Source organism: Chanos chanos, chromosome 2, assembly GCF_902362185.1.
Source record: "Chanos chanos chromosome 2, fChaCha1.1, whole genome shotgun sequence".
NCBI classification, from domain to species: domain Eukaryota; kingdom Metazoa; phylum Chordata; class Actinopteri; order Gonorynchiformes; family Chanidae; genus Chanos; species Chanos chanos.
Genome location: NC_044496.1, coordinates 26,346,645 through 26,374,463, shown reverse-complemented (window position 1 = coordinate 26,374,463; position 27,819 = coordinate 26,346,645). Strand labels below are relative to the sequence as shown.

The following is a 27,819-nucleotide window of genomic DNA, read 5'->3' as shown; positions in this document are numbered from 1 at the left end:
TACAGTTCACTGCTCAGCAAAGCTTAAGTTCCTCTTAACAAACAGCAAGGTATAACGGCAGGGGAGCATGAATCGTTTTCAATTTTTTTTTTTTACCTCAGCAAACATATCAGGTCAGCTGTCGAAGCCTGTTATAACGCCCCTCAGTCCCACTTATGTTCCGACCTTAACAACTGACTAAGGAACAAACTGTTCCCGTAGTATCAACTTAATACGGTTTTGGACGAGGACAAAAAAAAAGAAAGAAACGCTATGTCGGGATTGGTGGAAAAACCGCATTCTTTACCTGTCTGAAATATTCCAAGGCTGTAGTAATGACTTGCTGACATGTGACATGACCCTGCAGGTGCTTCCTTTCCCTTATTGGTTTCAAGCTTTGGAGAAACACACTCCGCTCCCTCCCTCGTTACCTTTATGAGGCAAGAGAATATTAGGTCAGCTTCATTACACGAAGTCTGAAATTCGTCTGAAAGATCCTAAGAATGGATAAAATAAGCAAGAGATGTGAAGACATGAATGTTTAAAGGATAAGCTAATTAAAAAAACAACCAGTGCCAAGTTTGACATATGACAGTTTCCATGATTTCTTTTTAAATGTCAGAGTCAGAGTAATTCTCCATAAGGGAAGCCCTCCAGTTATTTCATTTGACCAAACAACGTTCCATGGTATACGGCACCCTATCAAACCAAACCCATATACAGTGGCGTGGATGCATGTAGTTACAGTAAAGCAAGACACACATTGTTGAAAAAGTTAGGAATGAACCGGTTGCTAATGGTTCAGCAGCATCTTGTTTCTCTAACGCGCGTCCTTGCAAATTCTGTGCAGCACACCTATGTCTCCATGAAAACGGCCATAAACACTACTGCTGCTTCATTTAACAGACATATTCTTGTTGAATCTGCTCCCTGCCATAAACTAGTTTATGGTGGATAACATTCAGTTAAGTGCGGACATGGCTTAGTTTTGGTGGGACACTGGACAATTACAAAGGGCATTAGAAGTCCTGTTTTCAAAACTCGCCATATGTTCACTCACAACCCCGCGTTACGCCCATTGGCATGCTCCGGTTAAAATAACTTTAAAACCGCATGAACTATGACTGACTTTAGCGTTCAGTTTTTTAAATTGAAACATGATTTATTATATATATGATAACATACACAGAATTACATTTAACAGTATTTAATTGCTACAGTATAGTGGTCTTATGTTATGTACCCTTGTTTAAATGGACTGGTCACAGAATATCCCTTGGATCTTTCTTGATAAAGCGGTTGGAGATGAAAGAAAGGTCTAGATTTGTTCATGTAACCTAACTGAGTTGTTCAGTCTATCGCTCCTGTGTGCAGCGCTTATTTTTATAGCATGACAATGGGATTGAGGCCGATTAGAACGTGCGGTGGCTTATGGCATCATCATCCCCCACCTCTCTCCCTCCCCGAGTTCTCTACAGCGGCCGCTGAGCCATTCAGAGGACGATTCGCATGTCTACCGAACAGGTTGTGTACGTAAAGGGAGTCGTAGGCACAGCTACCAGTTAGCCCACGACTCTGCTTGGATTTCTAAAAAAGTTTCAGTATGATACTAAACTAAACAAAAGATAATAACTAAGTGCTGAAACAACAGAATGTGTAAATGACATTTTCTGGATTATACTGCAAAGTTACCACCGAGTAAAATTAAAGCAACATAACAGTCAACGTTAGCCATCTCGGTAAGTCGCTATTGCTATTACCACTGTCAGTACAAGGATTTAAGTTACTGTGTTAGCTAACCACATAGTTGCTTTGTTAGCGAGCGGTGGTTGACACGGTTAATTTAGCTACCTAGTTAAGTAGTGAAAACGCTGTCTAAAGTTTCAGCGACGTCACATAGAATCTAGCTGCACCTTTAGTTGTCTATGGCCCATTTTAACTCAGTGCTTCTTTGTGGCCAAGACATTCTAAAGAGCCACTGTGAATGGTCTGGCCATATATTGCAAAGTTTGTGTGCCGTTGGCCAGCAACCTTAATATTACGTAAAGCGAGTCATAGTGTAACTCGCCAGTTTGGAACGTAAACCAGAGTTATGAATGACAAACATCGTCTAGCCACGAACAGAATTTGGTGTTGACTATTTATGACTCTTGGTTTAACAGTACAACTTTACTGAAACAAAGCAACAGTTAGTAGTGCAGCAGTTAAGATTGTTAGCCAGTGCTGTCCTACATATACAAGTAAAATGGTGAACGGTAAACATCAGTATTTACTCAGCACGCCTAGTTGACCAGCCTAAATAGACTGATCGGCAATTATATGTCCATAATTTAAATGTAGGATTATGAGAACAGACCTCTGGGGTAATATCACTTCTACAGACACGCGCGAACAATTGTTTTGCTAGTTTGCTACATTAGCAGATTACAAACTGCACTGTGCAGTTTAAAACGCCTTCACCGTTTGTAAAAGAACATTACCGTCTGAGTAACGGCAAGACTGATGAATTCTCAATTTTCAAGAACAAAATGAACTGTCGATATACACGTCATCAGTAAACACCAACCACTTAAAATGAACAACACCTGTTGGCTGCAGTGTGAAAGAGTGTGGCCGTGACTCAGTGATGTGCTTTCTCTGATGAATAAGTGGTTAAGGAAAGTCGGAATTTCCACTTCACTTTGAATGCATTTTATACACTTAGCAAACATTAAGGTGTATAGTCGTGTTGCTGTTGTGCGTCAGTCCTAAGTGGGGATGACGCACTCCTCATTTATCCCGTCTGGATTCATGTTTAATTATTTGTTGCAAATTCTCATTTACTCCAAGATTGTTTTTAGCCACACAGTTTCATCAAATAAATCTGAAATAAAGGATACTTAAAAAATAATTCTTTTGAACGGTTTTATTCTGAAGGAAACACGCTCAACTCGTGGAAACGATAACATATGAAGTGTGTTCATTTGTCAGAATGCCGAGGGCACCAATTTTAAAGTCAACTGTAGTTTTGCCGGTTGTTTTAAGGCTTGTTTTTGTAGGGTAAGATATTAAATCAAATTTCGTGTGGTTTAGGTGTCTGACTAAACTTGTTTTGTGGGAGTCGAATGGCCTCTGTTGTGACGGTCAAGACAGAGAAGCGACCTGCCCCGGACTCCGAGGATGGCGACGCAGTGGCTAAAAAAGCCAGGTAAGAGTGCTGACCAGCAAAACTACGGCTCTCTATATGCTCGTTTCCTGTAGCAGTGCCAGCAGATTCCAAGGCTCTACACTCTTAATCCTGTTTTGTCAAATCGGCCCAATAGAAATTTAACCAGCTGCGCTACTTTAACTGCTGAGCTGTCATGCAAATACATAACAGTAATAAGTGCAGACATGCCAGTGCTGCTCTTCATGTTTTCCTCAGGCTTTGACTGACATGAAAACTTATAAAAGAGTTCAGTGTCTGAGCCTGTTATGAATTGGACATGACAGTTTTTCTGCAAGTGCTTTGAGATTGTATGGTGCAACCTCTTGTGAAAAGAACTAAAAGGGTTATGTTAAAACACAGTCATGCATTCACAGATCATTTGATAGGATTTTGCCTCAGGTGCCTTTGAATGTCTCTCTTCCTCTCATTGCTCTAAATAGGAAGTTACTGCCCAGCCTGAAGACCAAACGTGCTCCAGAGTTGGTGCTGGTTATTGGAACGGGGGTAAGTTCGGCAGTGGCTCCACAGGTGCCTGCCTTACGCTCCTGGAAGGGACTGATCCAAGCACTGCTGGATGCCGCTAATGACTTTGACCTCCTGGAAGAGGAGGAGAGCCGAAGGTTCCAAAAAAGCCTTCAGGAGGACAAGAACCTGGTGCACGTTGCTCATGACCTCATCCAGAAGCTGTCTCCGGTAAGAGCCCATTTTTAGGATGAGCAAACCTCAGACTCACATTATCAACTGATGGATGAGTCGGGCTAAGACCGAATCAAAAGTTCCATGGAAACCAGTGAGGACTAAAAATCCATTTTTGGCCCATAGATGTTGTGCCAAATGGTCTTAATGAAGTCTTTGTTCAGCTAGATCATGTAGATATTAATGATTCTAAATCTGCTGTTTCTGATCATGTTGAAGGCAGTGGTTCTCCCACAGTGTTTATAAGTTGTGCAAACATCTCTTGTGCAGATAGAAACGGATGGACAACAGAAAGCCTGGAAGAAGAAAACAACTCTGTATTTGTCCATATTGGCCATTCCCCTCATACCGAGAGAGCTCAGTCCAGAACGAGCTTTTATGTAACCCTAATTCCACGTGCCTCTGTTATCAGGGGATGTCTCATTCACTGTGCTTGCTCATTGCTAGAACATGCTTTGTTTCGGCAAATCAGAGTATTGTCACAAAAAGAAACAAATAATCCTTTGCGTTTTATCCTGTGTTTTCATTTCTGCACCTCAGCCCTCAATCCCTGCTGTTTGGGTCCCAGCCTACTGCCATCAGAGGAGGCTTTGCTGGGCTTTATGCCAGTGAAAGGACTGGTTTAGCTGTTAATTTCCATGGCAATCCATCGGTTACAGGCCTTCACACAACCATATAGCACGGAACACCAAAACATTCATACTGACATTCCAACCCAAATTGTCTGAGCTGTGTGAAAAACATCAGACTTTTTGCTAATCAGGGCTGTTGCATTGGGAGTTTTAAAAGGGATAAAAGTGACCTAGAGTAGAAGTCTCATGTCTGAAAAAAACAGTTTAACCTAGCTATTTAGAATGTAAAGCTGCATAAGGAGGTATGGATTAGACGGACCTAATGAATGATTCGTGGAAAAAAAAAAACACAGTAAACTTAATCTTAAAAAGCCGTATTTTTCAGACCACTGGAATGTAAAGTTCCAGAGTGAAGTGGTGTTTCGACCTAATTCTTTTTTTCTCTTTTTCTTTTTTTTCACATGGATGGCCTTCATAACTGAGCAGAAAGAAAGCCTTGGGTTTAATGCTTGTATGTGACCACTTGGTGTGTCAGTCAGAGGCTCATTGACATGTTTCTTGCCTCTTGCATCGATTATGGGCCCTCACACTAATGGACTGGTGCTAAATCGGAAATGAGATTCTTCCTGGGGCAGAATATCGTGCCTTTGGCAGAATAGGTCGGCAACCTCTCTTTCTGCTTGGCAGTTTATAGTAGCTTCTCTCTCTCTCGCTCTCTCTCGCTCTCTCTCTCTCTCTCTCTCTCTCAGTTTCCAGGAGCCAAAGCCAGGCAGGAAGTAGAACACTTGGCTAAAAGTAATGAGATTGAGTCCATTATAGACGCACAGTAATCTCCTAGACAGTCAAACTGTAACTCACTCTTTTTCCAACCTACTTTCCACAGCTAAAGGCTTAATCACAGACAGTGAGTTATCTTCGGAGGCCGGTGCCCTTTTTTAATGGAAATGACAGAAACAACTGAATGTTCTTAAAGAGACCTCCTAGTCCCATTGAGTAATGTGCTAATGACTTTGCTCATCAAGCAGAGTTTGCCACACTCTGTGCTCCATTAAGAGACATTACTGTCTGTGCATTGTGATATTTTTCATGCAATTTGCTCTTATTCAATGTTAAAGTGAAATGACAGTGGTTTTGAACACTTCTAGAGTCTTCTTATCTGGACAGTTATTGAAAAGCTTTATTAGCACTGAGTCACAATGCTGACTTTGGCATTATTGGGTTTTTAGCGGACAGGAAATGTGCGCTCCACTTTCTTCAAAGACTGCCTGTATGAGGTGTTTGATGACCTGGAGTGTAAGATGGAACATGCCGGGAAGCATCTCTTGCGCTCTGTGCTGCAGCTGATGGAGAGCGGAGCTCTGGTCCTCACCACCAACTTTGACAACCTGCTGGAGATCTACGCTGCCCACCAGGGCACAAAGCTGGAATCCCTGGACCTCACGGATGAGAAGAAGGTAAATGCACGTCAGAGCCCTCAAGCTTGTCCTGCCCACAATCTTTTTACACAGTAACCCTGTCTGACACACTCCACAATGCAGTCCTTTTTTTAGTGTAGCACTTTAATTGAACCAGGAAACCAGCTGTACCAGCTATCAGGAAATAAATTGTTAGCACAGCATCATTATAACTTTATGTATTCTATGATAGAGCAGTTTTCCCTTCTCCACTCAGGAGATGGAGGTGAAGTTTTTGTCAGCATAAATAATTACAGTGTTTTTATTGATTATTAATGAATTAACACCTTTTCTTTAATTAACTTGTCAATGAACTTAGATAATGACTTGAACAATGTCTGTGACATTACATAAGAGCTGAGGCCAAATGTTTTACGTTATTGCAGATATTGTGTAAGTCAGTGAGTTCAGCTCCGTTTGTCTTTGATCATAACTGGCATGGGCTATGAAACAGAGGGGGCCCAGTATTAATGTTCAAGACTGTGATGCTAAAAGTAGACTGCCTCCGCTCCAAAGCCGCCGTCCACCGTGGCCCATTAGTCTACGTCTTATGGTTGGTTGAAGTATGAGAGAGAACAGAACTGTGTGTGGTCCACAGTAGGTCTCCTCAGCACTCCTGGACTTTATTCTTCACTCCAGCTGTGTGGTTTTCCAGAGCATGGTCCTAAACTGTGGCATATATCCACTGTCTCCCAGGGAGACCTGAGGGGAAAAAATTGCTGTCATTAAAAATAAAATTAATAATAAAAAAAGGTTCCAGATTTGACTTCCCACCTACTGGGTGCAGGATTGGATGCGATGGACTGTGAAACTCTTTGTGTGTGTGTGTAGGTCCTAGAGTGGGCCCAGGAGAAGAGGAGATTGAGTGTCCTACACATCCATGGTGTTTATACCAACCCCAGTGGTATTGTGCTGCACCCTGCTGGCTACCAGAACGTTCTGAGAAACACTGAGGTCATGGTGAGGGATGCAGTTCTCTTTCACGATGAGCTTAGTCATACTCCAGACGACACCATATGCTTCGACACATCTAAAATGGCTTTTTAACTCTCTCTCTGTTGTAGATTTCTTCTCAGTAAGTTTTTTTTTTCGTTGTCAGTGCTCTATCCATTGTTAGGCAACACTCATAGCCATCCATTCTCAGATCTTCCCAGTGTTTGCTTACAACCGCTTCATAAATAGGTCACTGGACCTGTTCAGTGTGACCAGGCACAGTTACTGTGTTAGATGATAATGATTATAAATTTGTTTTAGTGTTTAATGGCTGACAGTCTGACTTAGTGTGCTGTCCTTTTATCAGAGAGAAATCCAGAAGCTCTACGAGACAAAGTCGTTTGTGTTCCTGGGCTGTGGCCGAACGGTGGACGACACCACCTTCCAGGCCCTGTTCCTGGAGGCGGTCAAACACAAGTCTGACCTGGAGCACTTCATGCTGGTGAGACGGGAAGACGTGGGCGAGTTCAAGAAGCTTCGAGATAACATGCTGGACAAGGGCATCAAGGTCATCTCCTACGGGAACGAGTACGCTGACCTGCCCGAGTACTTTGAGCGGCTGGCCAATGAGATCTGTAACCGCGATGTGACAAACGGTTGGGGTAAGGAGCACAGATATTAACACTGAAGTATAACCCCGACTGTGTGTTCTGCTGCTGTGTCTACGACCCAGTATTGATTCATGGTCAGCATCAGTTGACTGATTGATGTGTTTCAAAATGTATCTTGTACAAACATTGCCAAGTCCCATGACAAGGAATTAAGATGTATTGCAGACATGGACAATAATTTAGTGCTCAAATAACAAAAACATGAAAAAGTTTATCAGCACACATGTACGGGGTTCTAGTTTCTTAAATAGTAATAGTTTATTAAAGTTATTACGAATAGCGTAATAATGCTTTTGTGTCTTGACCTTGTGTGGAGGCAGGCTTGAAACAGCAGTGTAAAAGATTGCTAGTGATTCATACAGGATGTTTTGATTGTAACATGGATTGCACTGAAGCAGATCTCCCAGTGAATTATGTGATGAAAAAATAAATAAGATCCCAGGGCTTTCACAGTAACACACTAATGGACTCATTTTTTTACCTGTAATTCTTACAGGACCTCCTGCTCAAGAAGAAGAAAACCAAAATGGTTTCACTACACAGAAAAACCTTCTACAAGGTTAGGACTCACATCTGTCCTTGGTGTCGCCTGCCTCGCATGCTCCAGTCTTTATCAGAACACTGTGGCTCAATATAGAATGTCTTGGCATCTGTTTGTTTGGGTTTTTTCTTTTTCTCCCTGCTTTTTTCCTGTTTCCTTCAGTGCATGCCTGTCAACCTGTCCAAACCTGGACAAGTTAAAATGCTTAATGTTTTGAGTCTGGCTGTCTCTTCAGTGTCCGCTCCTTCTCTTGCCTGGCTGGTGAATATGGTGTGGTTTCCAGCAGTGGAAAACAGTTGATTTGGTTGTCAATGTACGTTCACTGTAGCTCTTCCTCTCTCTTTGTCCAGACTGCCACTCGTGACAAAAAACACTAGTAGGAGTCTCTCAGCATTTGCCTCCACAGCTCCAGCATAGAGTTCTTTTGCCCTGCTTGGGTTCAGTAGGGATCGGATCAACATCCCCGACGCACTCGTTTCAATCTAGACGAGGGCCGACTGTCATTACGCTATAGTTACCTGCTCACTTACCTGTACTGGTACCACGCTCACGCAACAGTGAGCAGACCGTGTGATTGGCTGTGAAAGCACCCCAACCCACACTAACACCAAATCACGATGTTGTAACAGCCACTGTCTGAATGGAGGAGGACACCGGAATGGGTGGAGAAAATGGGAGGGGTTGAAAGGCATGATTAGCACCGTCCCGTGCCCCACAGTGACCAGGAGTCTTGGGCACGGACATGACCGACTGCCACATCTGGTCTCTTAAGCACAAGGACACAGAATAGTGCTATGACATTAAGTCTGTATTTTCACCAAACAACACACACACGCCAGTACCTCTTACACATCACCAGCAACCTTTCTGCAAGTAAAACATCTATCAAGCTCTTTGTTTTTTCTCTCTCTGCATATGTATGGCAAGTTCTGGGTCTTAAAAACATTGAAAGAATCCTACTATTTTACTTACTTTACAAGCTCCCCTGAACCTACTTGAAGTTCTGTATGATTGAATATACCTTTGATTTTTGTCCATAAAACACTGTGTTTGAGCATGTGCCCATTTGAATGGGGCTCTATCATGAGGACTTGCCCAAAGTAGCTGCAAACTAACTGCAACAGTTAGGCTGCCCCAGTGCTGAAAAATAATTCAACCTGTAAATGTTTTTTGAAACATTTGTATTTTTACAGTTGCACGTGTTGTATTTGTCCAGATGTTCTGTTTAGGTATTTATAAGTGCTATTTTAAAAATAAAACATCAGTTTTGGTGACTTATGGATGTCTTGTTTGCTGTTTAAATGGTGAACTTCCTACAAGCAGTTTCTTAATAAACAAACACAGTGCAAATAAATGACGGAAGTAAGACAATGAAAATAAAAACAGTAAAGTGCTAACGTTACACATTGTAATACTCAAAATTGTTCCTATCCAATAAAATGTTATTGCATGATGGTAATTTAAATAAATAATGTCAGAAGTAAGTTTTAACGGAATCAACAAGTTTTGAAAACAAATAAAATTATCAAGAATGAACAGGATGTCATTATAAGCCATTCTAGCAGCTTTATTTTACAAATATACATTCTTATAAATTATGACAACATATTTCTATCTTTCCGTTGTTGCAAATTAAGGGAGGTGAAGTCGAGAACTAAACCGGGCTTTGCTCTAAATTGATTGAATTCAGGGACGATAAAAAAAAAAAGGTACAATGGCAAATATGCCGCAAAAGAAAAAAAAACCCCTTAAGTAAATAAGTATAGCCTGACCATTCCAGGCCTAGCCCGGCTCAGCTCAGAGCGCTTCTCAAACCACCATGCCAGTATGAACAGAGCGATCCTCCTTGCCCCAGTTTACGTCAACCAACTCCCATTACCAACCTTAAACCGCAGTACCACTGAAAGCATGTGCTCCATTTCATCGGCTTAACCTGTCCTGACAGGTCAGTTCATGGTTTGTGTCCAGAGGGAAGTGATCCAACTAATTATGGTAGAGTACTAATAAAGGGCTAAAGGTAGAACCTAGGCTTGTTATCATGCGAGAGCCCAACTAGCCCAAATCACGACACTGAACAGACACCCATGCAGTGGTGATTCCTCACAGGACTGGATGTGAACAGGCACTATGGTAACTAAGTCTCAACCTGGGATGGGAGGGGCCACTGGTCACACTGCACAAGTTTTCAGAACTGCTTACGTTTTTTTTTTCTTGTTTTTTTTTTCCCCCCCAATGTGGGCCCATTCTTATGCACTGATTGTTTTTGTTTGGTGTTTTTTTTTTGTTTTTGTTTTTTTTTTGTTTGTATGTTTTTAAACTCATGATGCAAATTCTTCCCTAATATCAAAAGCATGATTATAAAAGTTTCACTAAGAAAACACAAAAGGGAAAAAGAAACATTACACATTTTAGAATATGCATTTGGAATATATTAGATTTACTTTATTATATTTGTTCCATTTTTGTTTTGCTTTGTTTTGTTTTAATAACTGAATTGAAAGCTGATCTGATGAACACACGAGTTGGCCCCGTAAGGTCAGGCAAGAGGAGTGTGAAAGAGTTTTCTCTCTTCCGCTTCCTCTGTGCTGATAAAGTTGACTAGTCCTCCCTGTTTCCAGACCATGCTGGATGAAAGCCGGGTGGGTTTGTGTGAATGTATGTAAATCTCTGACTGGTGTGACAGAAAGGTCTATATGGAGGCAGCAGGCGGGCAATAGCAGGTAAGCGCTGGTGTGACTGGCTTTGTCAGCACATCAATCAATCAACAGGGGTCATCGAGGTCCTGAGTTACAACCATACAATCTGGATTTATTTCCGACAAATCTTTCAACCCAATCGATACTTCTCTTCTCCTAAGGTCAGGAACTGTAATGAATTTGGTTAAGACCATGTTGATTAAGCAGATTTGACGGCTGGAGGAAAAGTGGAAAAACCTCCAGACAGAAGTGTCTCCCAGGACCTGGCTTAGGTGACCCATGTTGTTGTTAATCGGTGTGTGGATCACTCAGGCTTTCATGAGGGCACTCACTACGGCCTGAGCATTGAGGCTACGCAGGTCACTGTAGGTCTGCCCAGTGCCCACAAACACAATCGGTTGGCCTGTGATGTAGGTCATAGAGATGGCAGCGCCAACCTGAGTGGCAAAAAAAACAAAACAAAACAAAAAAAAACACATTTAACCTCACAACTCAGAAAGCAATGTGCTGATGTAACTAAACTGCAATGTTATGAGCCTGTGGTGCAACGTTGTAGCCAAAGGTAACTTATGCCACAGTTAAACAACAAACAACAACAACAAAACAATGTTCTGAGTTCTGTCCAAATTGGCAAGCTGATAGAGTTTAAACATTTTCACCTGCAAGATTGATCCTAAATACCAGCAGCAACACATGACTTCACTTTTACTGAATTTTTGCATTCATAAAATTCTAAACAGTTCTAAATGTATTGTAAGAATGCTTACCTTGTCATCAATCGTGTCAAACTTGGTGAGAACAATGCCATCAATGAGTCTGGGCTTATCAGACATTGAGTGATCTGCCAGGGCCTGGTTGAATTTAACCTGCAAGCCAAACAACATGCTCTCTCAACATTCTTAGTCATTTAGTAACGTCCATAACTGAAAACAGAAAAATGGAAAAAAAAATGCATTTGTTCTCTCTATTTGTCCTAAAACGCACGTACAAGTTTAATGAGGGAATCCAATGCAAAGTTGCCCAAAAAAGGATAACCGAATCACAAAGAGAGAGAGAGTCAGAGAAAGAGAGAGAGAGAGAGCGCCCTCTGAAGGACCTTTCTGAAAATGCAACTAGAAACTTCCCAGAGATGCATACAAGAGTGACTATCAAATTGCCAGTTTAAAAAAACATATGCCGCAAACAAAGCACGCAGTAATAAAACCTTGGCCAGACATAGGCTCTCAATGGTGCTAATTGGCCTTCATCTTAGCTTTAGATTAGGAGCTTTGTGCTATCAGCTGCCAGTTCACTGGTTCAGAGTCTCTGTCTATGGCTACTGGTGTCAACATGAGGGAGCCTGTGGATTAGTGTTGGGCAGAGTCTGCCTTACCAGCTGATCCACGGCCTCGTTGCCAACCAGTGCCTCGCCCACAAACAGGACCAAGTCTGGGACATTGACGGCAATCAGCTTGGCTAGGGCAGTCATCAGTGGAGCGTTGTCCTGCATGCGCCCGGCTGTGTCCACCAGTACCACATTAAAGCCCTGATTACGAGCTGTGCAGGCGTAAAAGAGAGGGAAAGGACACAGAGATATCAGACATAAGAAATCACTATATGATAACAATAAGGCACAGACTTTTTATTTGTCCTGGTTTGAATTAAACTGTTGTCAGTTTGATCTAAACTGGAATCAGTTTGATTTTAATTGAAATTTGGTGTCAGACAACACAATATAGCCCATATTGGAATCATGTAATGATTCTGCTATTTCTAATGGTCATTTTGAGAACTATTAAACAATGGCAAAATCAAACTCTCTGGACTGTTTAAACATACCTTACTGTTATTAGACTTGTTCAGGATATCTGAAATTTTCAATTCAAATCCTTTTAGATTTTTAGCCAAAGCTTTTTTCTGTAGCATCGATTCTTTAGGCTCTGGTAACAAGTGGAGACTTTCTCTCAAAGGTCACACTTGGAACAGCTCTCCCATGGCAGCTAGTCAGCAGTGAATCAAACTCAATTCCACTGAAGTCTACAACAAGTACATTCTGATGACACTGTGTGACCCTTTTAAGTATTTACAAGGTTTCTTCTCAGATATTTGTTCACTCTATCAGGCTGGCTAAAGTATCCCAAAAAAAAAAAAAAGCTGCTCATAATTTTCATATTTGTGCACAGCCACGCATCAGAGGAATTTAAAAGAAATCCAGCAGGAGCACACGTGTGAGTCAAATAGCTCTGAAATCCACGGAGACTGGAATGGACTGGTTACCGTAGGAAATAGCCTCCATGGCGATGCCAGCGGCATCTTTGCCGTAGCCTTTTTCGTAGAGCTGGACCATGGGTCGTCCGCCGTGCTTCTCAGGGGGGTGCAGTGAGTTCAGTCTGCGCTGGTGGGTCCGCAACTGTTCCACGGCCCCCGCACGGAACGTGTCACACGCCGCGATCAGCACCGAAAAGCCATTCTCAATCAGCCAATAGGAGATCTGCGTGCAGAGGGAACATAGACTGTAGTCAGTCTCAAGATTCTCTATGTCTGCTCTACATTTTGCTCCATGTCCATAAGGCTCCTTATGCTTTTATGAGTGCTTTTTGAAAGTTTCTGAATTTAACACTCAAAAATGCCAATCGTGTAAAACTACTGACATCACACCGATAAAAAGAGAGGGATTTTAGAAGACTGAATGGGGTGCATTTGTGGGGCTGACCTTGGCGAGGTTGGTGGATTTGCCGACCCCGTTGACTCCACAGAAGGTGATGACAAAAGGCTTATTCTGGGAGCGTGCCTCCAACACGTCTCTCAGGATGTCCACACGCCGCTTTGGCTGCAGGATCTGCACCAGAGAGTCCTGCAGAGCCTGCTTCACCGTAGAGGCCACAGCTACAGAGACGGAGATGGAGACGGAGACAGAAACACAGGCACGTGATTGGCTGTTTTCACCAGTACAGGCTTGGGGTGTGGGAAGAACAGTGCTTTTGAAGGCTGGGTGGCAGGTGGATTGACTGGAAAAAAGATTTGTGTGTGTGTGTGTGTGTGTGTGTGTGTGTGTGAGATCAGGCTGTCTGGCAGATGCACTCACTGGTGAAAGTGCCCATGACTTTGCCCTCCAGTTTCTTGGCCACAGAGTCACAGAGCTGAGAGGCAATGTCGGCTGCTACATTCTTAGCTGAAAAACACGACAACCAAGCCATTTAAAAACAAATTACTTCCCTCCTCCACACAAAATCAAAATGTAATTAAATTTCTGTTAAGACCTTCCAGTAGCCTGTTTTTTTTTTTTTGCTGAGTTACAAAATCATCTCTGTGAAAAGCGTTGACTTCTGTGTGCGTGGCCTGGATGGAGGAGAACGTACCAATGAGGTGCTCCCTCATCTTGTCCAGAACTGGCTCCATGTCTTCAAGGGTCAGGCTCTTAGAGCCCACCAGACCCTTAAACATCCCGAACATCCCCCCAAAACCACCTTTTTTGGCTCTGTTGAAACACATACAGCCACATATGCAATGAATATTTAGACTCAGACTTTCACATCATCGTCAGGCTATGTGTTCTGCACATTCAAACACACTGAACATCGTCAGGCTACGTGTTCTGCACATTCAAACACACTGAACATCGTCAGGCTATGTGTTCTGTACATTCAGACACACTGAACGTTATCAGGCTACATGTTCTGCACATTCAGACACACTGAACATCGTCAGGCTACGTGTTCTGCACATTCAGACACACTGAACATCGTCAGGCTACGTGTTCTGTACATTCAGACACACTGAACGTTATCAGGCTACATGTTCTGTACATTCAGACACATTCACTCTAACAGAACCTGCAATCAGGATTTCACAGAGCAAGTGAAACGGTTTATGTTTCATGGTTTCACAGTCACAGTACATGGTTTATGGTTTGCGAAGGGCTGTGACTGAACCCAGCCTACCCTTTCTTGCTGGTGTCAGCAACAACCACTTTCTCCTCTTCGTCTCCCTCTTCTTCATCATCTTCACAGCAAATAGCACGCAACTCGCCCTTCATCGAGTCCACCTGGATCATCTAAACAGCAAAGAGATGGAAATAAAAGGAAAAATCAAAGTGAAATTGTAGCTGGGAATGTACTGAAGACTGTGTGTCTCTGTGCCAAGTCAATATCACAGTTCTTCTCCTCTCTGCTCTATGCGCTCCTCTCTGCTCCGTACCGGTTCAGAGGAGATCTCCTTTTCCTGCTCCGGGTTGTCAGGGGAACTGTTGCCATTGGTTTCGCTGTAGTCCAGACCTTTGGTGCTGACTCCACCCAGATCCCACGTTCGCCCAGACTTCTTCTTAGGCTGCTGGGGTTTCGGAGACTTGCTGTGTGAGGCCAATCAGAGGAGGACATAATTAAGACAGGGAAAAAAAATAAATAAATAATACAACGGCACTGAGGGTAAATGTATTTTCCCCAAACAGATACAAACCAAAGACTGATATTTTAATCATTCAGCATGAGCACTTTGATCTGATTTTCTGATTCCGCATCATTAATTAAACAGTAAACGCTGACACGCAGTTTGTTTGACTCAGCAAATGATGTGAAGATGGTCTCAACTGTTATTACAAGCTTCAGCAGTTATGGCTGAGATTAAAGACTGTTAAAACATTTCCGTAACGGGCCAGGGTTATCTGTGTCTACCAAGCACAGTACGGCAAAGCGTAGAAATATTTTTGTCCACTTATTCCATTCTGAAGAGCATCCCTATTTTCTTTATTTCGGTCTTGCGTAAAATACGGCTTAAAATTGCTTTAAACCATGTTAACAGCAAAAGGAGACCGGGCATGACCAACCCTCAAAGCCACACTTGTACTAATAATCAACCATTATCTTCCAAGCCATTATTTATCATCAGTGAGAAAAAAAAGGCAACCGAGCAGGCTTGACAGTTACATAACCAGCAGTGAACACAGACCGAGTATGGGAAAACATACAGAGGCTTAGATAGAGCTTGCTAGGTAGCTTTGAAATTAACCTGAAAAATGAAGGAATTTCTCTACTGGGTTACGCTGGTTTGTATTTAGTGGCTATGTTCTTAAACAGCTTTCAATGTAGCACTTCATCTGTGCTATCAGTCAGAACTCTGTTCTCTTCCAATTTTGTTCTGAATTTCCACTCCATAAACCACTTCTGAGTCCACTGTAGAGATCATCCACTCACTATGCCCCACTCATGAGAGAGGAGTTTGTGAGCTATTTGAGAAATAGGTTCATTCTAATAATACAGGGGCAGTTCACACCGATATAATGCAGCTGACCTTTGATTTACACTGACGAAACCACACGTGACAAACTGACACACTGAAATCTAACAGAATGGACCTGGAGTAGACCACGCCCGGTCCACATACACATACCCTGTTTTCTCCCCTCGTGCTGCTGCCTGTTTGCGGAAGAAGTCGGCACGGTTCCTCTCAAGCTCCTCATTGGTCAAGCCCTGGTTACCGTTCTCTGCTGGCTTTTGGGAGACAGCAGGAGTGGCCGTCTTCACCTGTGCCCCTCCTGTTGCTTCAGCTGAAACGGATTACAAAAGGCTTTCTAAATAAAATCATCCTACACTGACAGACAATCGTTCATTTGGCCTCAGGTCTGTGGAATACCCATGTCATTCAAAATCATTTTCAGAGATAAAAAGGATAAACTATTTTGAGAAACTGACTGGCGATTTGCATCTTCTGCTTACTATCAACCAAGATCCAACCTAGGTTTCAGCTGAGATTACAAATGGTGCAACAGAAATGACATCAGACTGTAACTAACACATTTAATGTAGTTTTACTGTAGGCCTCTATTCCACAAGGCACTCCTAGTACTACATTATGACTTGCAAATCTGTAATCTTACTCAGCTTTAACTGTAAACATAATTATAATAACAGCAATGCCACATTCTATTGCACCTTTGAAAGCATCGATAGCACCTGAATATTATTTGAGAGATTTATATTTAAGTACTCTGTTTAGCACAGAACTCCATGTGTCATGTATTGTGCAAGAGAAATTTAGCTATTTCTGTTTTGACAGCCTGGTGTTTGTCAATAAATATCACAAATATGATACAGTTCAACTTGGACTCATCTCACCCAGCTGGCCAAAAAAAAAAAAAAAAAAAAAAAAAGACTTAATGATGTATTTTTCACCTGTGGCTTGGGAGTATGTTATGATTTCAAAATTAAATTGATGGGGTTCCGAGTGACACAGTTGGAGCACTTTTTTTCCCCTTTTATCCCTTTCTCATCCTAATTTGGTCACAGCCAGTGCCCTTGAATTTCTACACCCCACTCGCTTGCACAACTCCCATGCTGCTGGTGGGGGGGAGGAATGTATGCTACCACATGTCTCCTCCAACACTTGTGGAGTTTCTGACCGCTTTTTTTTAACCGCACTGTGGAGGACTTTTTTCAGGAAGCTGTAACATGCTTGGAGGTTCATGTCGTGCTCCCCGATCTGTCCTCTGTCAACCTACCACCCCTGTCCAAGCAGCAGGAGTCCAAGCTATTACAGTGAAGGGGGAGATGACCCCCTTCAGACTTCCCGCCTGCAAACTCTGCCAACGGCTCCCGCCTGGAGGCTTGGCCAAGCCAGGAAGCATCACTACTGGGTTGTAACCTGGGTGTCTTTTCCACTGGGGCATTTCCTAACAGTGCAGAGCATCATCCTACACTTTCAGGTCTCAGGTGCAGGCTGAGCCACAGTTGTCGATGGAGTCTACAGGAACACACCTGCAGACTTAGTCAAAGGTTCCTCTCCCACTTTGGCTAAACTGTAGTCACTGATGGTCAGGCATCTATGTAGGGCTATAATGCTCTCTTCAAGGTATGTCACGTAATGGCACAAAGCAGCATAGAAAAGGGTGTGACTGGGTTTGTATCTGAAGGAGGAAGTATATCCTAATCTCCTTAACTTCATATGGAGGTGAATGGTAAATGAGGGGGAAACTTCTGAAATAATTAATTGGACATTCTAAATTGGGAAAAATGATAACTTTGAAACAAATAATAAATAAATATTCAATGTATACTCAAAATGAATACTTATTTCTAAATGTACAACAATGAATAATGCGTTTTGGTTGAACCGGTGGCTCTAGTTTGTTCTTAACCCTATCTAGTGCAACTGTAAAAAGCAGAGACGGACATTTCACTACACTAGTCTATAAAACAGTAAACATTAGGAATAATTTATTATCAGATGATTTTTACTCCCATTCAAAAGCAGTAATGTGAAGAACCAAAAGAAAATCGGTGAGATTCAGAGTGTATCTGTTAAGACAGGGGAACAGTTGAATCCTCTCACCTTCTTTTGGGGGGGGTTTATTCTTCTTGCTGCTCTGCTCTTTACTTTTATCTTCTCCCTTTTTCTCAATCATAGACTTCACAGTTTTCCGGGACTTCTCAGACTGGTTGAAGGTCCTCATGCGCCCGGGGGCTTTTTCTCTGCTGCTTTCTTCTGCCTCCCTGTGCCAGACAGACAAACAAACGCACAATCCATCATCACTACAGAAACTTCAGTTTTCTTTCCCAATGATTAAAATTCATCTGTAGAACATCCAAATCATATAATCACACATATTTGCTGAGGCAAGCAAGCAAAGCCTTTAATATAAACCAGCAGAGTACTGGGAAATGAGATTTTTATGTTTTAATAGCAGAAGAACTTGGACACTTAGCGCAGCTCATTGAAAGATCGGTAGAGGTGCCTAGTTTTTATTTGTGACATTTAATAATTTGCAGTTAGCATAGCAATCCACATGTATTACACTACAGCTCAGGTGTTCATGAGCAACCATTTACCTTAGAAGTATGTTGAACTCATCCTCAAAGTCAAAATTGTTCACCAAGAATTTCAGTGCTCCTCTCTGCTCTAGTTCGTTTTTATAACGATCCCTGAAGTGAAGCTGAACGTCATCTATGAACTTGTCCACGTAGGTTAGCGTCAGGATTTTTTGAAAACCAACCTGTGGCAATGGGTCGGGCAAAAGTTAGTCACAGAGGTGACGGTGGAACTTCTTTGCTTAGCTTACAAAATGGACTGCGTATGTTTCATATCATAAATGAGGAATCAGGCAAAGAGAGAACACTCACCACAAACACAAGCTCGAACTCGTTGTCCAGCTTGTATTTTAGATTTAAGGCGTTGTGAGTGAAGGAATTGTTCCCACTGCGCTCCTTCAGTTATGAAAACAAACAGGCACATTTTTAATGAGACAGCAAAATTAAAAACTTGGTAGTCACACATCAACGCACACAGTTCATGGTAGCCTGAGACAACACTTGATTCAGTTTAGAAAAAAACTGACAAAAACAAAGAGCTCGAGCACGGATTGGTCTAAGTATCCATTGTACGACAAATATACTCAGCTAGCAGAGATCGACTTCTGCTCAACAGATTGCTCTCGGCATTCTGCTTCCATCGAGAAGTCTCGTAATCTAGATTAGGTTAACCCATTTACAGAACTGGACCTGACAACAGCAGGCTAAGTGTTTACTATTTGGTTTATACTAGCCTGTCATCATGTGGTTTGTCAACACTCGTATCCCATCACCCAGTGAACGTTTCATACTGTAAGGCTCCCACCAACGTTTAAATTTCAAGCCAGAGATCTGACTACAACACTGCTGACGTAGTTAATTTAGCTAGGATAGCTATCGTTAGCTCAATCCGACAATACGGTGGCTGTTTAGCACGTTACCGTAATCTCTGGTGCGAGGACAGTTTGCTCTAAATCTGAACACTCTAGAAACCGCTGACATGAGTTACAGATGTCAGACAGTTCCTACCTGGAGGATTACGGAGCGAATGAGCGCATTGATGGGGCCTGCGAAGGATTCAGTTACTCCAGCCCCCTGAAAACACCATAACACTATTCCCCCTTTACTGAAGATGGCGAAGAAGTCCAGCATCTTGCCAACCACGACTCAAATTGATACTAAGGTAAAGAAAACAAAAACAATAAGTTAATATTCTTAAAATTCCAGTGAGTTGTGTCTTAGTTACAGAGGTAACCGTAACGAGAATTCAGCTATCTGATGTATCTCCCTCACGAGTCCGGAACCATCTAAACTTTATAAGACACGTCAGTCGCAGAATACGGAAATGACGTTTTCTTCCCCGATAATGAGCCACGTGATGACTGCCATGCCGGGCTACCTTCTCAACGGACAGTCTTTAAAGTTAGCATGTTCTGAACGGGTAATATTGTCGGTGGTCCGTATTTATTTATTTAAAAAATAAGTATTACACTGCACTGGTTTCCCTTTGCTGTACTTGTGCCCTTCCATTTAAGTAAGACAGAATAAACCATCAGGTTCACAGCCCGTGTCAGTTTTCTTTGAAGTGAACCAAAATGTGAATAAGAACTCAGTTTAGACTGTGACATTCATTTGTAAGTCTACATCAAACCTAGCCCCAGTTAGGTCTCAGCTCTCCATTCACGTAGCAATCTGTCATTGAAACTAAGGCTGTGTCCGAAATGGCATACTACCGTACTACATACTAGCCTAGTATACACTGCATACTGCGCACTACTCCACACACTAGTATACAGTATGGTACGCAATTATGACAACTTTCGTGTAGTGTACTACACGTTTGCTATCGGTTGGGCTATCTGTTCTGTTAAAATCGAACAACACACGACGACCACAAATATGTATCAAAAGTAGCCGTATAAGAAAGCGTATGAAGATTTATTACACCAAAATATGCAACTGATACATTTATCTTCGGAACTGCAGCTGCAGTTGAAGTTGAAGCTGTTTCTGTCGCTGTCCGCCATATTTTTAAAATTTTTTGACAGTTGGAAATCACCGCGTTGCTTCATGGGATGCAGTAGTCGGCGAAGTGAGCTCGGGATGTATACTAGAAATTTTCGCCAGTGTAGTACATCATCCGGGTAACTGTCGTGTACTGCAAAATTTTTATTTTTCACGTACTGCATACTACTTACTACTTTTACGTCATAATTAGTATGCGAGTAGTATGTAGTATGCCATTTCGGACACAGCTTCAGACTACTTGTTAGGTGCAAATGAGCTGGAGAGCAAAACAAAGAAACAAGTAAATTAAAACACACAGACCAGCTTTGTGTTCACAATACACAATCAAAGGGAATTGTCTTGACAAACACCAGTCCCTGAACTGTGAGTTCCTTTGGAACATATATGTTTGCGTGATTTGCAATATAGTGCTCTGAGTTTGCAAAAAACTGAGAGAGACTAAATATGAAAATACTCCAAATTGCTTTTCAGCATCAATCAAGATATAGATTTTTGGTGCTTACCCTCAAGATCTTAAAAGACAGAAAGGTATATACTCAGGTACTACACACTAGATTAAATTTGTTCCCACATTTAATACATTTAGTCTATGTTTTTCAAGAAAAATATGTTAAGATATTTTGAATGACTCCAGTCATGATGGAGTGTCTTCATGAACACATGATGATATTAAATGGTGTGTTTATATTAAACTGAAGAGTGATCATGTTGACCAGTTGTGTGACTTATTAACTCACATTCTAAACGTAAACATTTTGGGTCCTAAACTTTCATGTAATTCCTATTCATTCCCAAACTGAATGAGGATAGATAAACAGTAAACAAAGCAAAACATATTGAACCTCTCCAAGAGTGTATGTGCCTGTGCAAAGAGTACTAAGATGCCAGTTTATCAACGGCTATATCTACTGAAACATCCCCCAAGAATATGTCAAGATATTTATAAGTTAAAACTGTGTCCTCTCCTGCACAGAATATGGCCAGGGGTTGAACAAACACATAAGTACATTAAACAGTGGGAAAACACCACACAGACCTTTCTAACCTTTTATTGTTCTGAAGATTGGGGAATTTCTGCTTGATAGCATGACAGAAATGTTACCAGTGTAACCACAAGTGTTTCCTCTGATAGGTTTTCTACACATAAAGATTTGCAAATACACACACACACACACACACATAACACAGAGAGAGGGGGAATTTTTATATCCACACACCCCTGAAAGTAATCTCACAGGCATCTTGTGCAACAAAGTGCATCCACCATGCTTTGTCTAAACAAATATTTCTTTGATACGTGAAAGCAAATGTTCTTTTCAAGTTATTATTATTAAATGTGTGGTTTTTTTAATCAGCATTTGTGAGCAAGTCCTTTATGCTTCAGGTATTTTCTGTCCTGTTACTTGACTGTGGCGTTGCTGGATTCACTCACCCTTTGCGTATTATATTAAAAGGTCTCACATGAATGGTTCTCTTTCATGTGTGGTGTCACTGTTCTGGTTTAGCTACATTTAGAAGGGTCCGGCAGTCCTTGGTTTCATATAGAAATAGAAAATTTCCACACACTACACATATGTCAGTGCACATGCTATGGAGACGTGCTGGGGTATCATGTCTGTCGTTTGCATACAGACTGAAAAAAGGATCACGGGCATGCGTGACACTGAGTATTCACTCACACTCAAATGCACGTACATATGAAATACTCACAAATACATGTATGAAGCAGCATTTCCACGCACATACACATGAATCTTCCTCAGACATGTATGAAATATGAGAACATAATCATGTAAAGTCCTCACATGTGTATCCACAACAACATGTTCACATGTACACCTATTGTCTATATATGTACTATATGCATATGTAAAATATTCATACAGGGTTGGTTTATAGCTAGTGAGATTGCAGCACATAAACATTATAAAAAAAAAAAAAATACACGCATATAGAACACGCATGCATGTTGCCTTACATATATGCAAGTGAAAACTCTGTTAGATTACTTTTGTCAAACATACAGGTGTGTCTATTAGTCTCTCAGATACTTATCAAATGAGCAGGTTCTATAATATTAGATTGTAAGGTATGAGTGAAGTTTACTCTGTGGTGCCACTGAGGCACTGTATGTCTGGCAGACTCTGTTTCACAGTGTGCTGATCTACTTGGTGGGATACTAATTAACTGCACTTCAAAATTCCTGTCGACTTTTGGAGCAATTTGCATGTATATTATATATATTTGTAGAATATTATGATTTGATAAAGTTATTGAGGTTTACATTACTGACAATTAGTATCATCAGAAACAGTGACACCTATTTGTGTCATATGGCAAATATGTTAGCAGCAGAAGCAATGCAACTGAATTGTGTTGAACCGAATTGAGCAGACCTTGAGGACAGCTTGTGTGTGTGTGTGCGCGTGCATGCATGCGTGTTTATTATTTTTATGTGCATTTAATTCCATTAACTATTACACAACTAATCACTTTCGTTTTAAATATTAACATTTGGAAGGCAGTTAATCACAGCTCTGCATGTTTCTTTGACATTATGATGCCATATATTCACTAACTAATCTAAACTGGTATTTATCAGTTAGAAAAACATGCTAGATCCTCTTTGTCATGAATGTCAAAGTAAGGTTGGCCACACTATCTATCTATCTATCTATTGTAAATTACAGACCTCATCACTGCAGGATACTCAATAGCACTTGCTGCGCTCTGATGTGGCACACCACAAACATATGGATAAAAGTAAGATGAAGAGATAAGATTTGCAGGGTGTGCTTCACTTCACTAGTCTACCATAAATACTGACCGGCCTAATACTTCCTGTTTGTTTTGAAGTTCCTCTTACAGTCTCACAACCTTGTGTTCACGCTACCACTGGTAAGTCATCGTTCTCCTAATCTTACTTTTTTATTATTATATTTTTCTTAGTTTCTGGCTGCAGCTTTTCCAGTGTATGAACTGTGTGTGATTTATGGGGATGTAATTTAATGTTCATTATGTTTTGCACCTTTATAAAATACTTTGACGGTGTGAGGGAAATCGTTATTGAGTCTGGACTACTTCAGACACAGACTTTTGCTGAGATGGTTATATTTTAAGATATGTAGTGAAATACATTTTTGGCATTGCTGGCATGGATATATTTTAAGATAATTTAGTGAAATAAGTTTTTTGGCCCTTGTCATTTGGGACTGATTTTGATTTTTCTAGGCAAGGGTGACGAGATACAGAAAGAAACCATGACGACAGCATGCATAGTGAGTTCACGTGTTTCTTACAATGCCTTTATTTTCACTCTCAATTACCTGTGTGGTACTGTGATATTTCAGCGTAGGTTATATTAGTTTGCTTAAGGGTTTATGGAATACTTGCATGTTCTTGGCTACTTGGCAACTGTCATCACTAATCCGAATGTTAAAAGGAAAACCTCTTAAGGAAGTGCTTTAATCTCAGATGATTTCAAAATCATGAGGTTCTGCAGACCACAGCTGTGGCTACATGTACTCTTCTTTCCAGAGAATTGCATTTGCTAATGATATTACATCACAGGATGGGTTATTAAAGAAATATAAGAGCTCAGTTTTTACTGATAGTAACACTAGCAATAATGGTATGTTCATGTCTGCTCACTTTGTTTTTGAAACTTACAAATGGTGATTCATGATGGGTTTTCCATGTGAGTATTTGATCACTTTGTATATTTCGCATAGGTAAATTAGATCTAGGTTTGAATCCTTGCCAAAGCTCATCAATTTAAATATGTTATGTAACCATGGTTGATGCTCAAACAGTGTGTCTTACAGAATTTCTGTTCCCCTTCAGGATGGTTTCGTCAGCTTTTTACGAAACCAAAGAGTGAGTCATCCACGCTGAGCTCATCGGATAGTACACAAAGGTTACTCTCAGGTCTGAATTCTTCCAGACCCTCTGATGCACTCTGTTCCTCTGCTGGATGTTCAGAGTCCCCAGGCCTCTCCTCCAATGCCTGTTCTCATTCTGGATGCTCCGTTGTCCCCTCAAACTCCTCTAGCTCCTGTGAATCCACAGACTCCTCCAAAGCCCCCATTGGCCACTCCTCCCATACCTCATCCTCCACCTGTTGTTCTTCACAAACCTCCCTTAATTCCACCTCCCAATTCACCTCATCCTCCACTGCCTTCTTAGCAAAGCCACTTCCCTCTGCTCTTAGCTCCGCCTTCCGCCATAGCCTCAGCTATGATGTGTGCATTTGTCACAACAGTGAGGACTACAAAGTAGCAGAAAGTTTGGCGTTTTACTTAGAGGCTCCCAACCAAGGTCTCCGTTGTTACCTCCCAGCAAGGGACTGTCCTGTGGGAGGAGCCAGGTGCACTGAACTCTGCAATGCTGTGCGCAACAGCCACTGTTGGGTTCTGCTGGTGTCATCACACTTCCTGCAGGACGACTGGTGCCTCTATCAGATGCAGCAGGCCCTGTCTCAAGGCCCCATGTCCCAGAGAATCATTCCCACCACCCTCAAGGTGTCCTATCGGGACCTGCCTTATGAATTGCGCTTTCTCTATGCCATTGACCTGAGCAGGAACCCAGATGGCGGCTACTCCAAAGTTTACACCACGGTCCTCACATGTGAGTAGAGTTTATCCAAATCAAAATGCTACCCTTCAGCCATCGTCAGAATGGATCTGAAAATAGGCTTTGACTTGCATTTGCGCTATCTGAAATGAGTCCTTTACACAAAACATAAGCATTTTAAATAAAGAAGAACACACTAAACTGCCCTACATTAGCTCTTCGTATGGATGTAAAGAAAAATTTTGGCAATTTTTAATTTTCGTAATCATAGTGCCCTAACGTGAAAAGGCTTAGTGTGAGGAGATGCAGAAAAAGGCTTTGTAAGTCGGTTACTTGCACATCCTTTTTTTTTTTTTTTAAACTTTTTTTCTTTTTCTTTTTGAGGAGCACCATTTCAGTTCACAGCAGTTGTGATGTATTTGTGTGGATAGTTTTATCCACAGTTTATTAATTAACTGTTTTTCTGTATAATCTAATGTTATAACCTTACATTACATAAGAGTGTCACTTAGACAGACAGTACCATGACTGGCTTAACAGCTCCAGTACAAAAGGCTTATTTTTTATGTTTTATAGTCTATTTGTGTAGCTACGGTGTCTAGCTGAGGTGACTTACGTCAATATGTTTAAACCACTGAAGCAAGTGGAGTGCATCCACAGTCTAAACCTGTGAATGCTGGTGAATCTTTCCAATAAGCTCAGCTGCATGTGTAACTGTTTGCATGAGGATGGTTCAGTCAAAGAGTTTCTCTGTATAACTGTCACTGTCAGAGGCTAACTCTTTGATACAGACATTTACAAATGTCTTAGTGGCTATAAATTCAACTCAATGCCCTTCCCTGATACCTGACATTTCAATTTCTCCAAACAGACTTGAAGGACATGTCCAAGAATGAAAAGGACATTGATATCTCTGACTCAAGGACCAGCTTAAGTGGTCAAGGGGAAAGCACAGAACAGATCAGGACTGCACTTAAGAGCTGACCAATCAGACACAAGAGTCAGGTAGTTAAGCTGTCACTGAGGGTGAACGATTCAATTGAATAGTCAGAAAAGATGGACACTCAAAAAAAACAACAACAACAAAAAAACTGACCTTGTAAAGAATTAAATAATAGACAACTTTGAAATAAATGATGCTTGTATTTATTTGTTCTTTGTTCGCTGTATTTGGTGCATGTTGTTGTGGAGCACAAGTATGTTTTAAGAGTGTTGCTATTGGAAACACAGTGATTCCTTAATTTTTCACCTTCATACCTCCCATAAGTTTGTCAAAGATCCCTGATTAACCGGTAAAAACTACACTTATAGTTCCGTCAGAAGTTTGAAAAAAGACTGGAAATAATTAGTGTGTAATAATTATAGACACCACAAGGTGGCATACGTGGATTTAAAGTTTTCATTGTAGATTAAAGGTCATAGCGAAATCAAGTAGGACCAGGGTGGATGTAAAATTGCAGTGAAGGAACGAGGTACAGGACATTTTGACTAAGAATGTTCACTGACATGACCACACATCCCCCACACTCACACCCACACGCACGCACACAAAATTCAAAATGTACATTGGCTGAGCACCAATTATGATGTACAGTCGTCGATTTTGTGGACTTGTTGATTATCCTGTAACGGAACCGGCCGTGTTTATCGGCTAAAGTCATTTTGGACATGGAGAAGGAATACGATCTGCACTTTAAATGACTTTCTTCGGCTGTATTTTAATTTTCGCCGTGTGTCAGATGATTCATTGTAGAGAGACTTTACTGCAGAATTTAAGCTCAAATTGGACCTGCTATACTCTAGAATGAGACACCTCAAAGGACGGACTGATCCGGTCGAAAGGTATGAGTAAATGTTCTTGGCAAATGCGCCTCTTACGTCATCAACAACGTTGACACACCGGCTGCTTTCATCACTAATTTACAAGCATGAGTAAGAATGGCTACCATTAAAGAAATGAAAAATACAATCCCGAGATTCTGTGTTTGTCCCTCACGCTTTTTAAGTGAAGCACTGAATGAACGTTATCCCTCCTGCACGACCACACAACGTCTCTTTACGCTGCTTCAGAGATTCTGAAGCCAGCAATACAGGAACGGCCATGCAGTGTAACTTGCATTTGAGAATGAAATAGAGTCCATTTATCCGCAAAAGTACTGAAGAGAACTCCAAAACAGTATGCTACTGATAACTCAAATTGACCAGTCGCAAAAAGTGTATTCCCCTGAATCCATATTTAATGATACAATCTCCAAAAGGGATTAAACGAGATTAATGGGCATTTGAAGCTAAGCTCTTTCTAAAAGGCACTTCACAATGGACTCTATTGGGACTGTTTTCGCTTTTTTTTTCTTTTTGGATTGCACAGACATCCATGTACTCTAACAGCTAAAGAACAGAGTGTTTTTAGTTACTACAGTAATATCTTTAGAGTTGGTGTAGCTCTCACTCCCTGCCATTCTGACGTTTGCCTCACGTTCACATTATTTTGTATTGAAAATCATTTCAGAATTTTTGCTCTTTTGTCAACGAAGTCAGACTTAAGGGCGAAGTGCATAAAATGGAAATAAATGATCTTTAGCCTTTTGACAAGTGCATCTCTGCACACAGCTGCAGTTCACTTGTCCCCATTGTGAAACCTGCCGCAGTGTTCACTTGGAAGACACGTTGGATGTCACTGCATCCGTCGTGTGACCTGAGCACACTGAAAACCAGTCTTGGAGGATGTGGAGG

The 27,819-nt window shown here is 41.4% G+C and overlaps 4 protein-coding genes across 5 annotated transcripts in view; 3 read left to right on the top strand and 1 right to left on the bottom strand.

Moving 5' to 3' along the window:
* Positions 1-1,531: 1,531 nt before the first annotated feature.
* Positions 1,532-9,173, top strand: fam118b (family with sequence similarity 118 member B). The gene is made up of 8 exons (XM_030765927.1): positions 1,532-1,718; positions 3,052-3,166; positions 3,607-3,859; positions 5,661-5,888; positions 6,720-6,848; positions 7,189-7,483; positions 7,989-8,051; positions 8,384-9,173. The coding sequence occupies exons 2-8, from the start codon at positions 3,084-3,086 to the stop codon at positions 8,395-8,397; spliced, it is 1,065 nt and encodes a 354-aa protein (XP_030621787.1). The 5' UTR covers positions 1,532-1,718; positions 3,052-3,083; the 3' UTR covers positions 8,398-9,173.
* Positions 9,174-9,592: 419 nt separating this feature from the next.
* On the bottom strand, positions 9,593-19,638 carry srpra (SRP receptor subunit alpha). Its single transcript, XM_030764820.1, has 14 exons — positions 19,516-19,638; positions 18,820-18,903; positions 18,529-18,692; positions 18,032-18,192; positions 16,094-16,250; positions 14,906-15,056; positions 14,650-14,762; positions 14,068-14,186; positions 13,794-13,880; positions 13,422-13,594; positions 12,986-13,199; positions 12,102-12,265; positions 11,497-11,595; positions 9,593-11,166 (listed from the first exon to the last, which is right to left on the bottom strand). Exons 1-14 carry the CDS (start codon positions 19,636-19,638, stop codon positions 11,038-11,040), a joined length of 1,938 nt encoding a protein of 645 aa, XP_030620680.1. The 3' UTR covers positions 9,593-11,037.
* Positions 19,639-19,831: 193 nt separating this feature from the next.
* Positions 19,832-25,148, top strand: tirap (toll-interleukin 1 receptor (TIR) domain containing adaptor protein). Its single transcript, XM_030765208.1, has 2 exons — positions 19,832-19,908; positions 24,566-25,148. The coding sequence occupies exons 1-2, from the start codon at positions 19,832-19,834 to the stop codon at positions 25,146-25,148; spliced, it is 660 nt and encodes a 219-aa protein (XP_030621068.1).
* A 1,611-nt stretch (positions 25,149-26,759) lies between these two features.
* st3gal4 (ST3 beta-galactoside alpha-2,3-sialyltransferase 4) overlaps positions 26,760-27,819 on the top strand; it is a 47,703-nt gene continuing 46,643 nt past the window's right edge. For both annotated transcript variants that reach the window (XM_030766187.1, XM_030766184.1), the window contains exon 1: positions 26,760-26,928. The gene's annotated coding sequence lies outside the window, so the exon portion shown is untranslated. The remainder of the gene's footprint in view (positions 26,929-27,819) is intronic.

Coding starts and splice junctions, on each gene's coding strand:
- fam118b (XM_030765927.1), top strand. CDS start 3,084: ATGGCCTCTGTTGTGACGGTCAAGACAGAGAAGCGACCTGCCCCGGAC. Junction 5,889..6,719: donor ACCTCACGGATGAGAAGAAG/GTAAATGCACGT, acceptor GTGTGTGTGTAG/GTCCTAGAGTGGGCCCAGGA. Junction 7,484..7,988: donor CGATGTGACAAACGGTTGGG/GTAAGGAGCACA, acceptor TAATTCTTACAG/GACCTCCTGCTCAAGAAGAA.
- srpra (XM_030764820.1), bottom strand. CDS start 19,638: ATGCTGGACTTCTTCGCCATCTTCAGTAAAGGGGGAATAGTGTTATGG. Junction 18,904..19,515: donor TTCGCTCCGTAATCCTCCAG/GTAGGAACTGTC, acceptor TCATAACTGAAG/GAGCGCAGTGGGAACAATTC. Junction 13,881..14,067: donor GATGAGGGAGCACCTCATTG/GTACGTTCTCCT, acceptor CGTGTTTTTCAG/CTAAGAATGTAGCAGCCGAC.
- tirap (XM_030765208.1), top strand. CDS start 19,832: ATGACGTTTTCTTCCCCGATAATGAGCCACGTGATGACTGCCATGCCG. Junction 19,909..24,565: donor CTCAACGGACAGTCTTTAAA/GTTAGCATGTTC, acceptor AAACTCCTCTAG/CTCCTGTGAATCCACAGACT.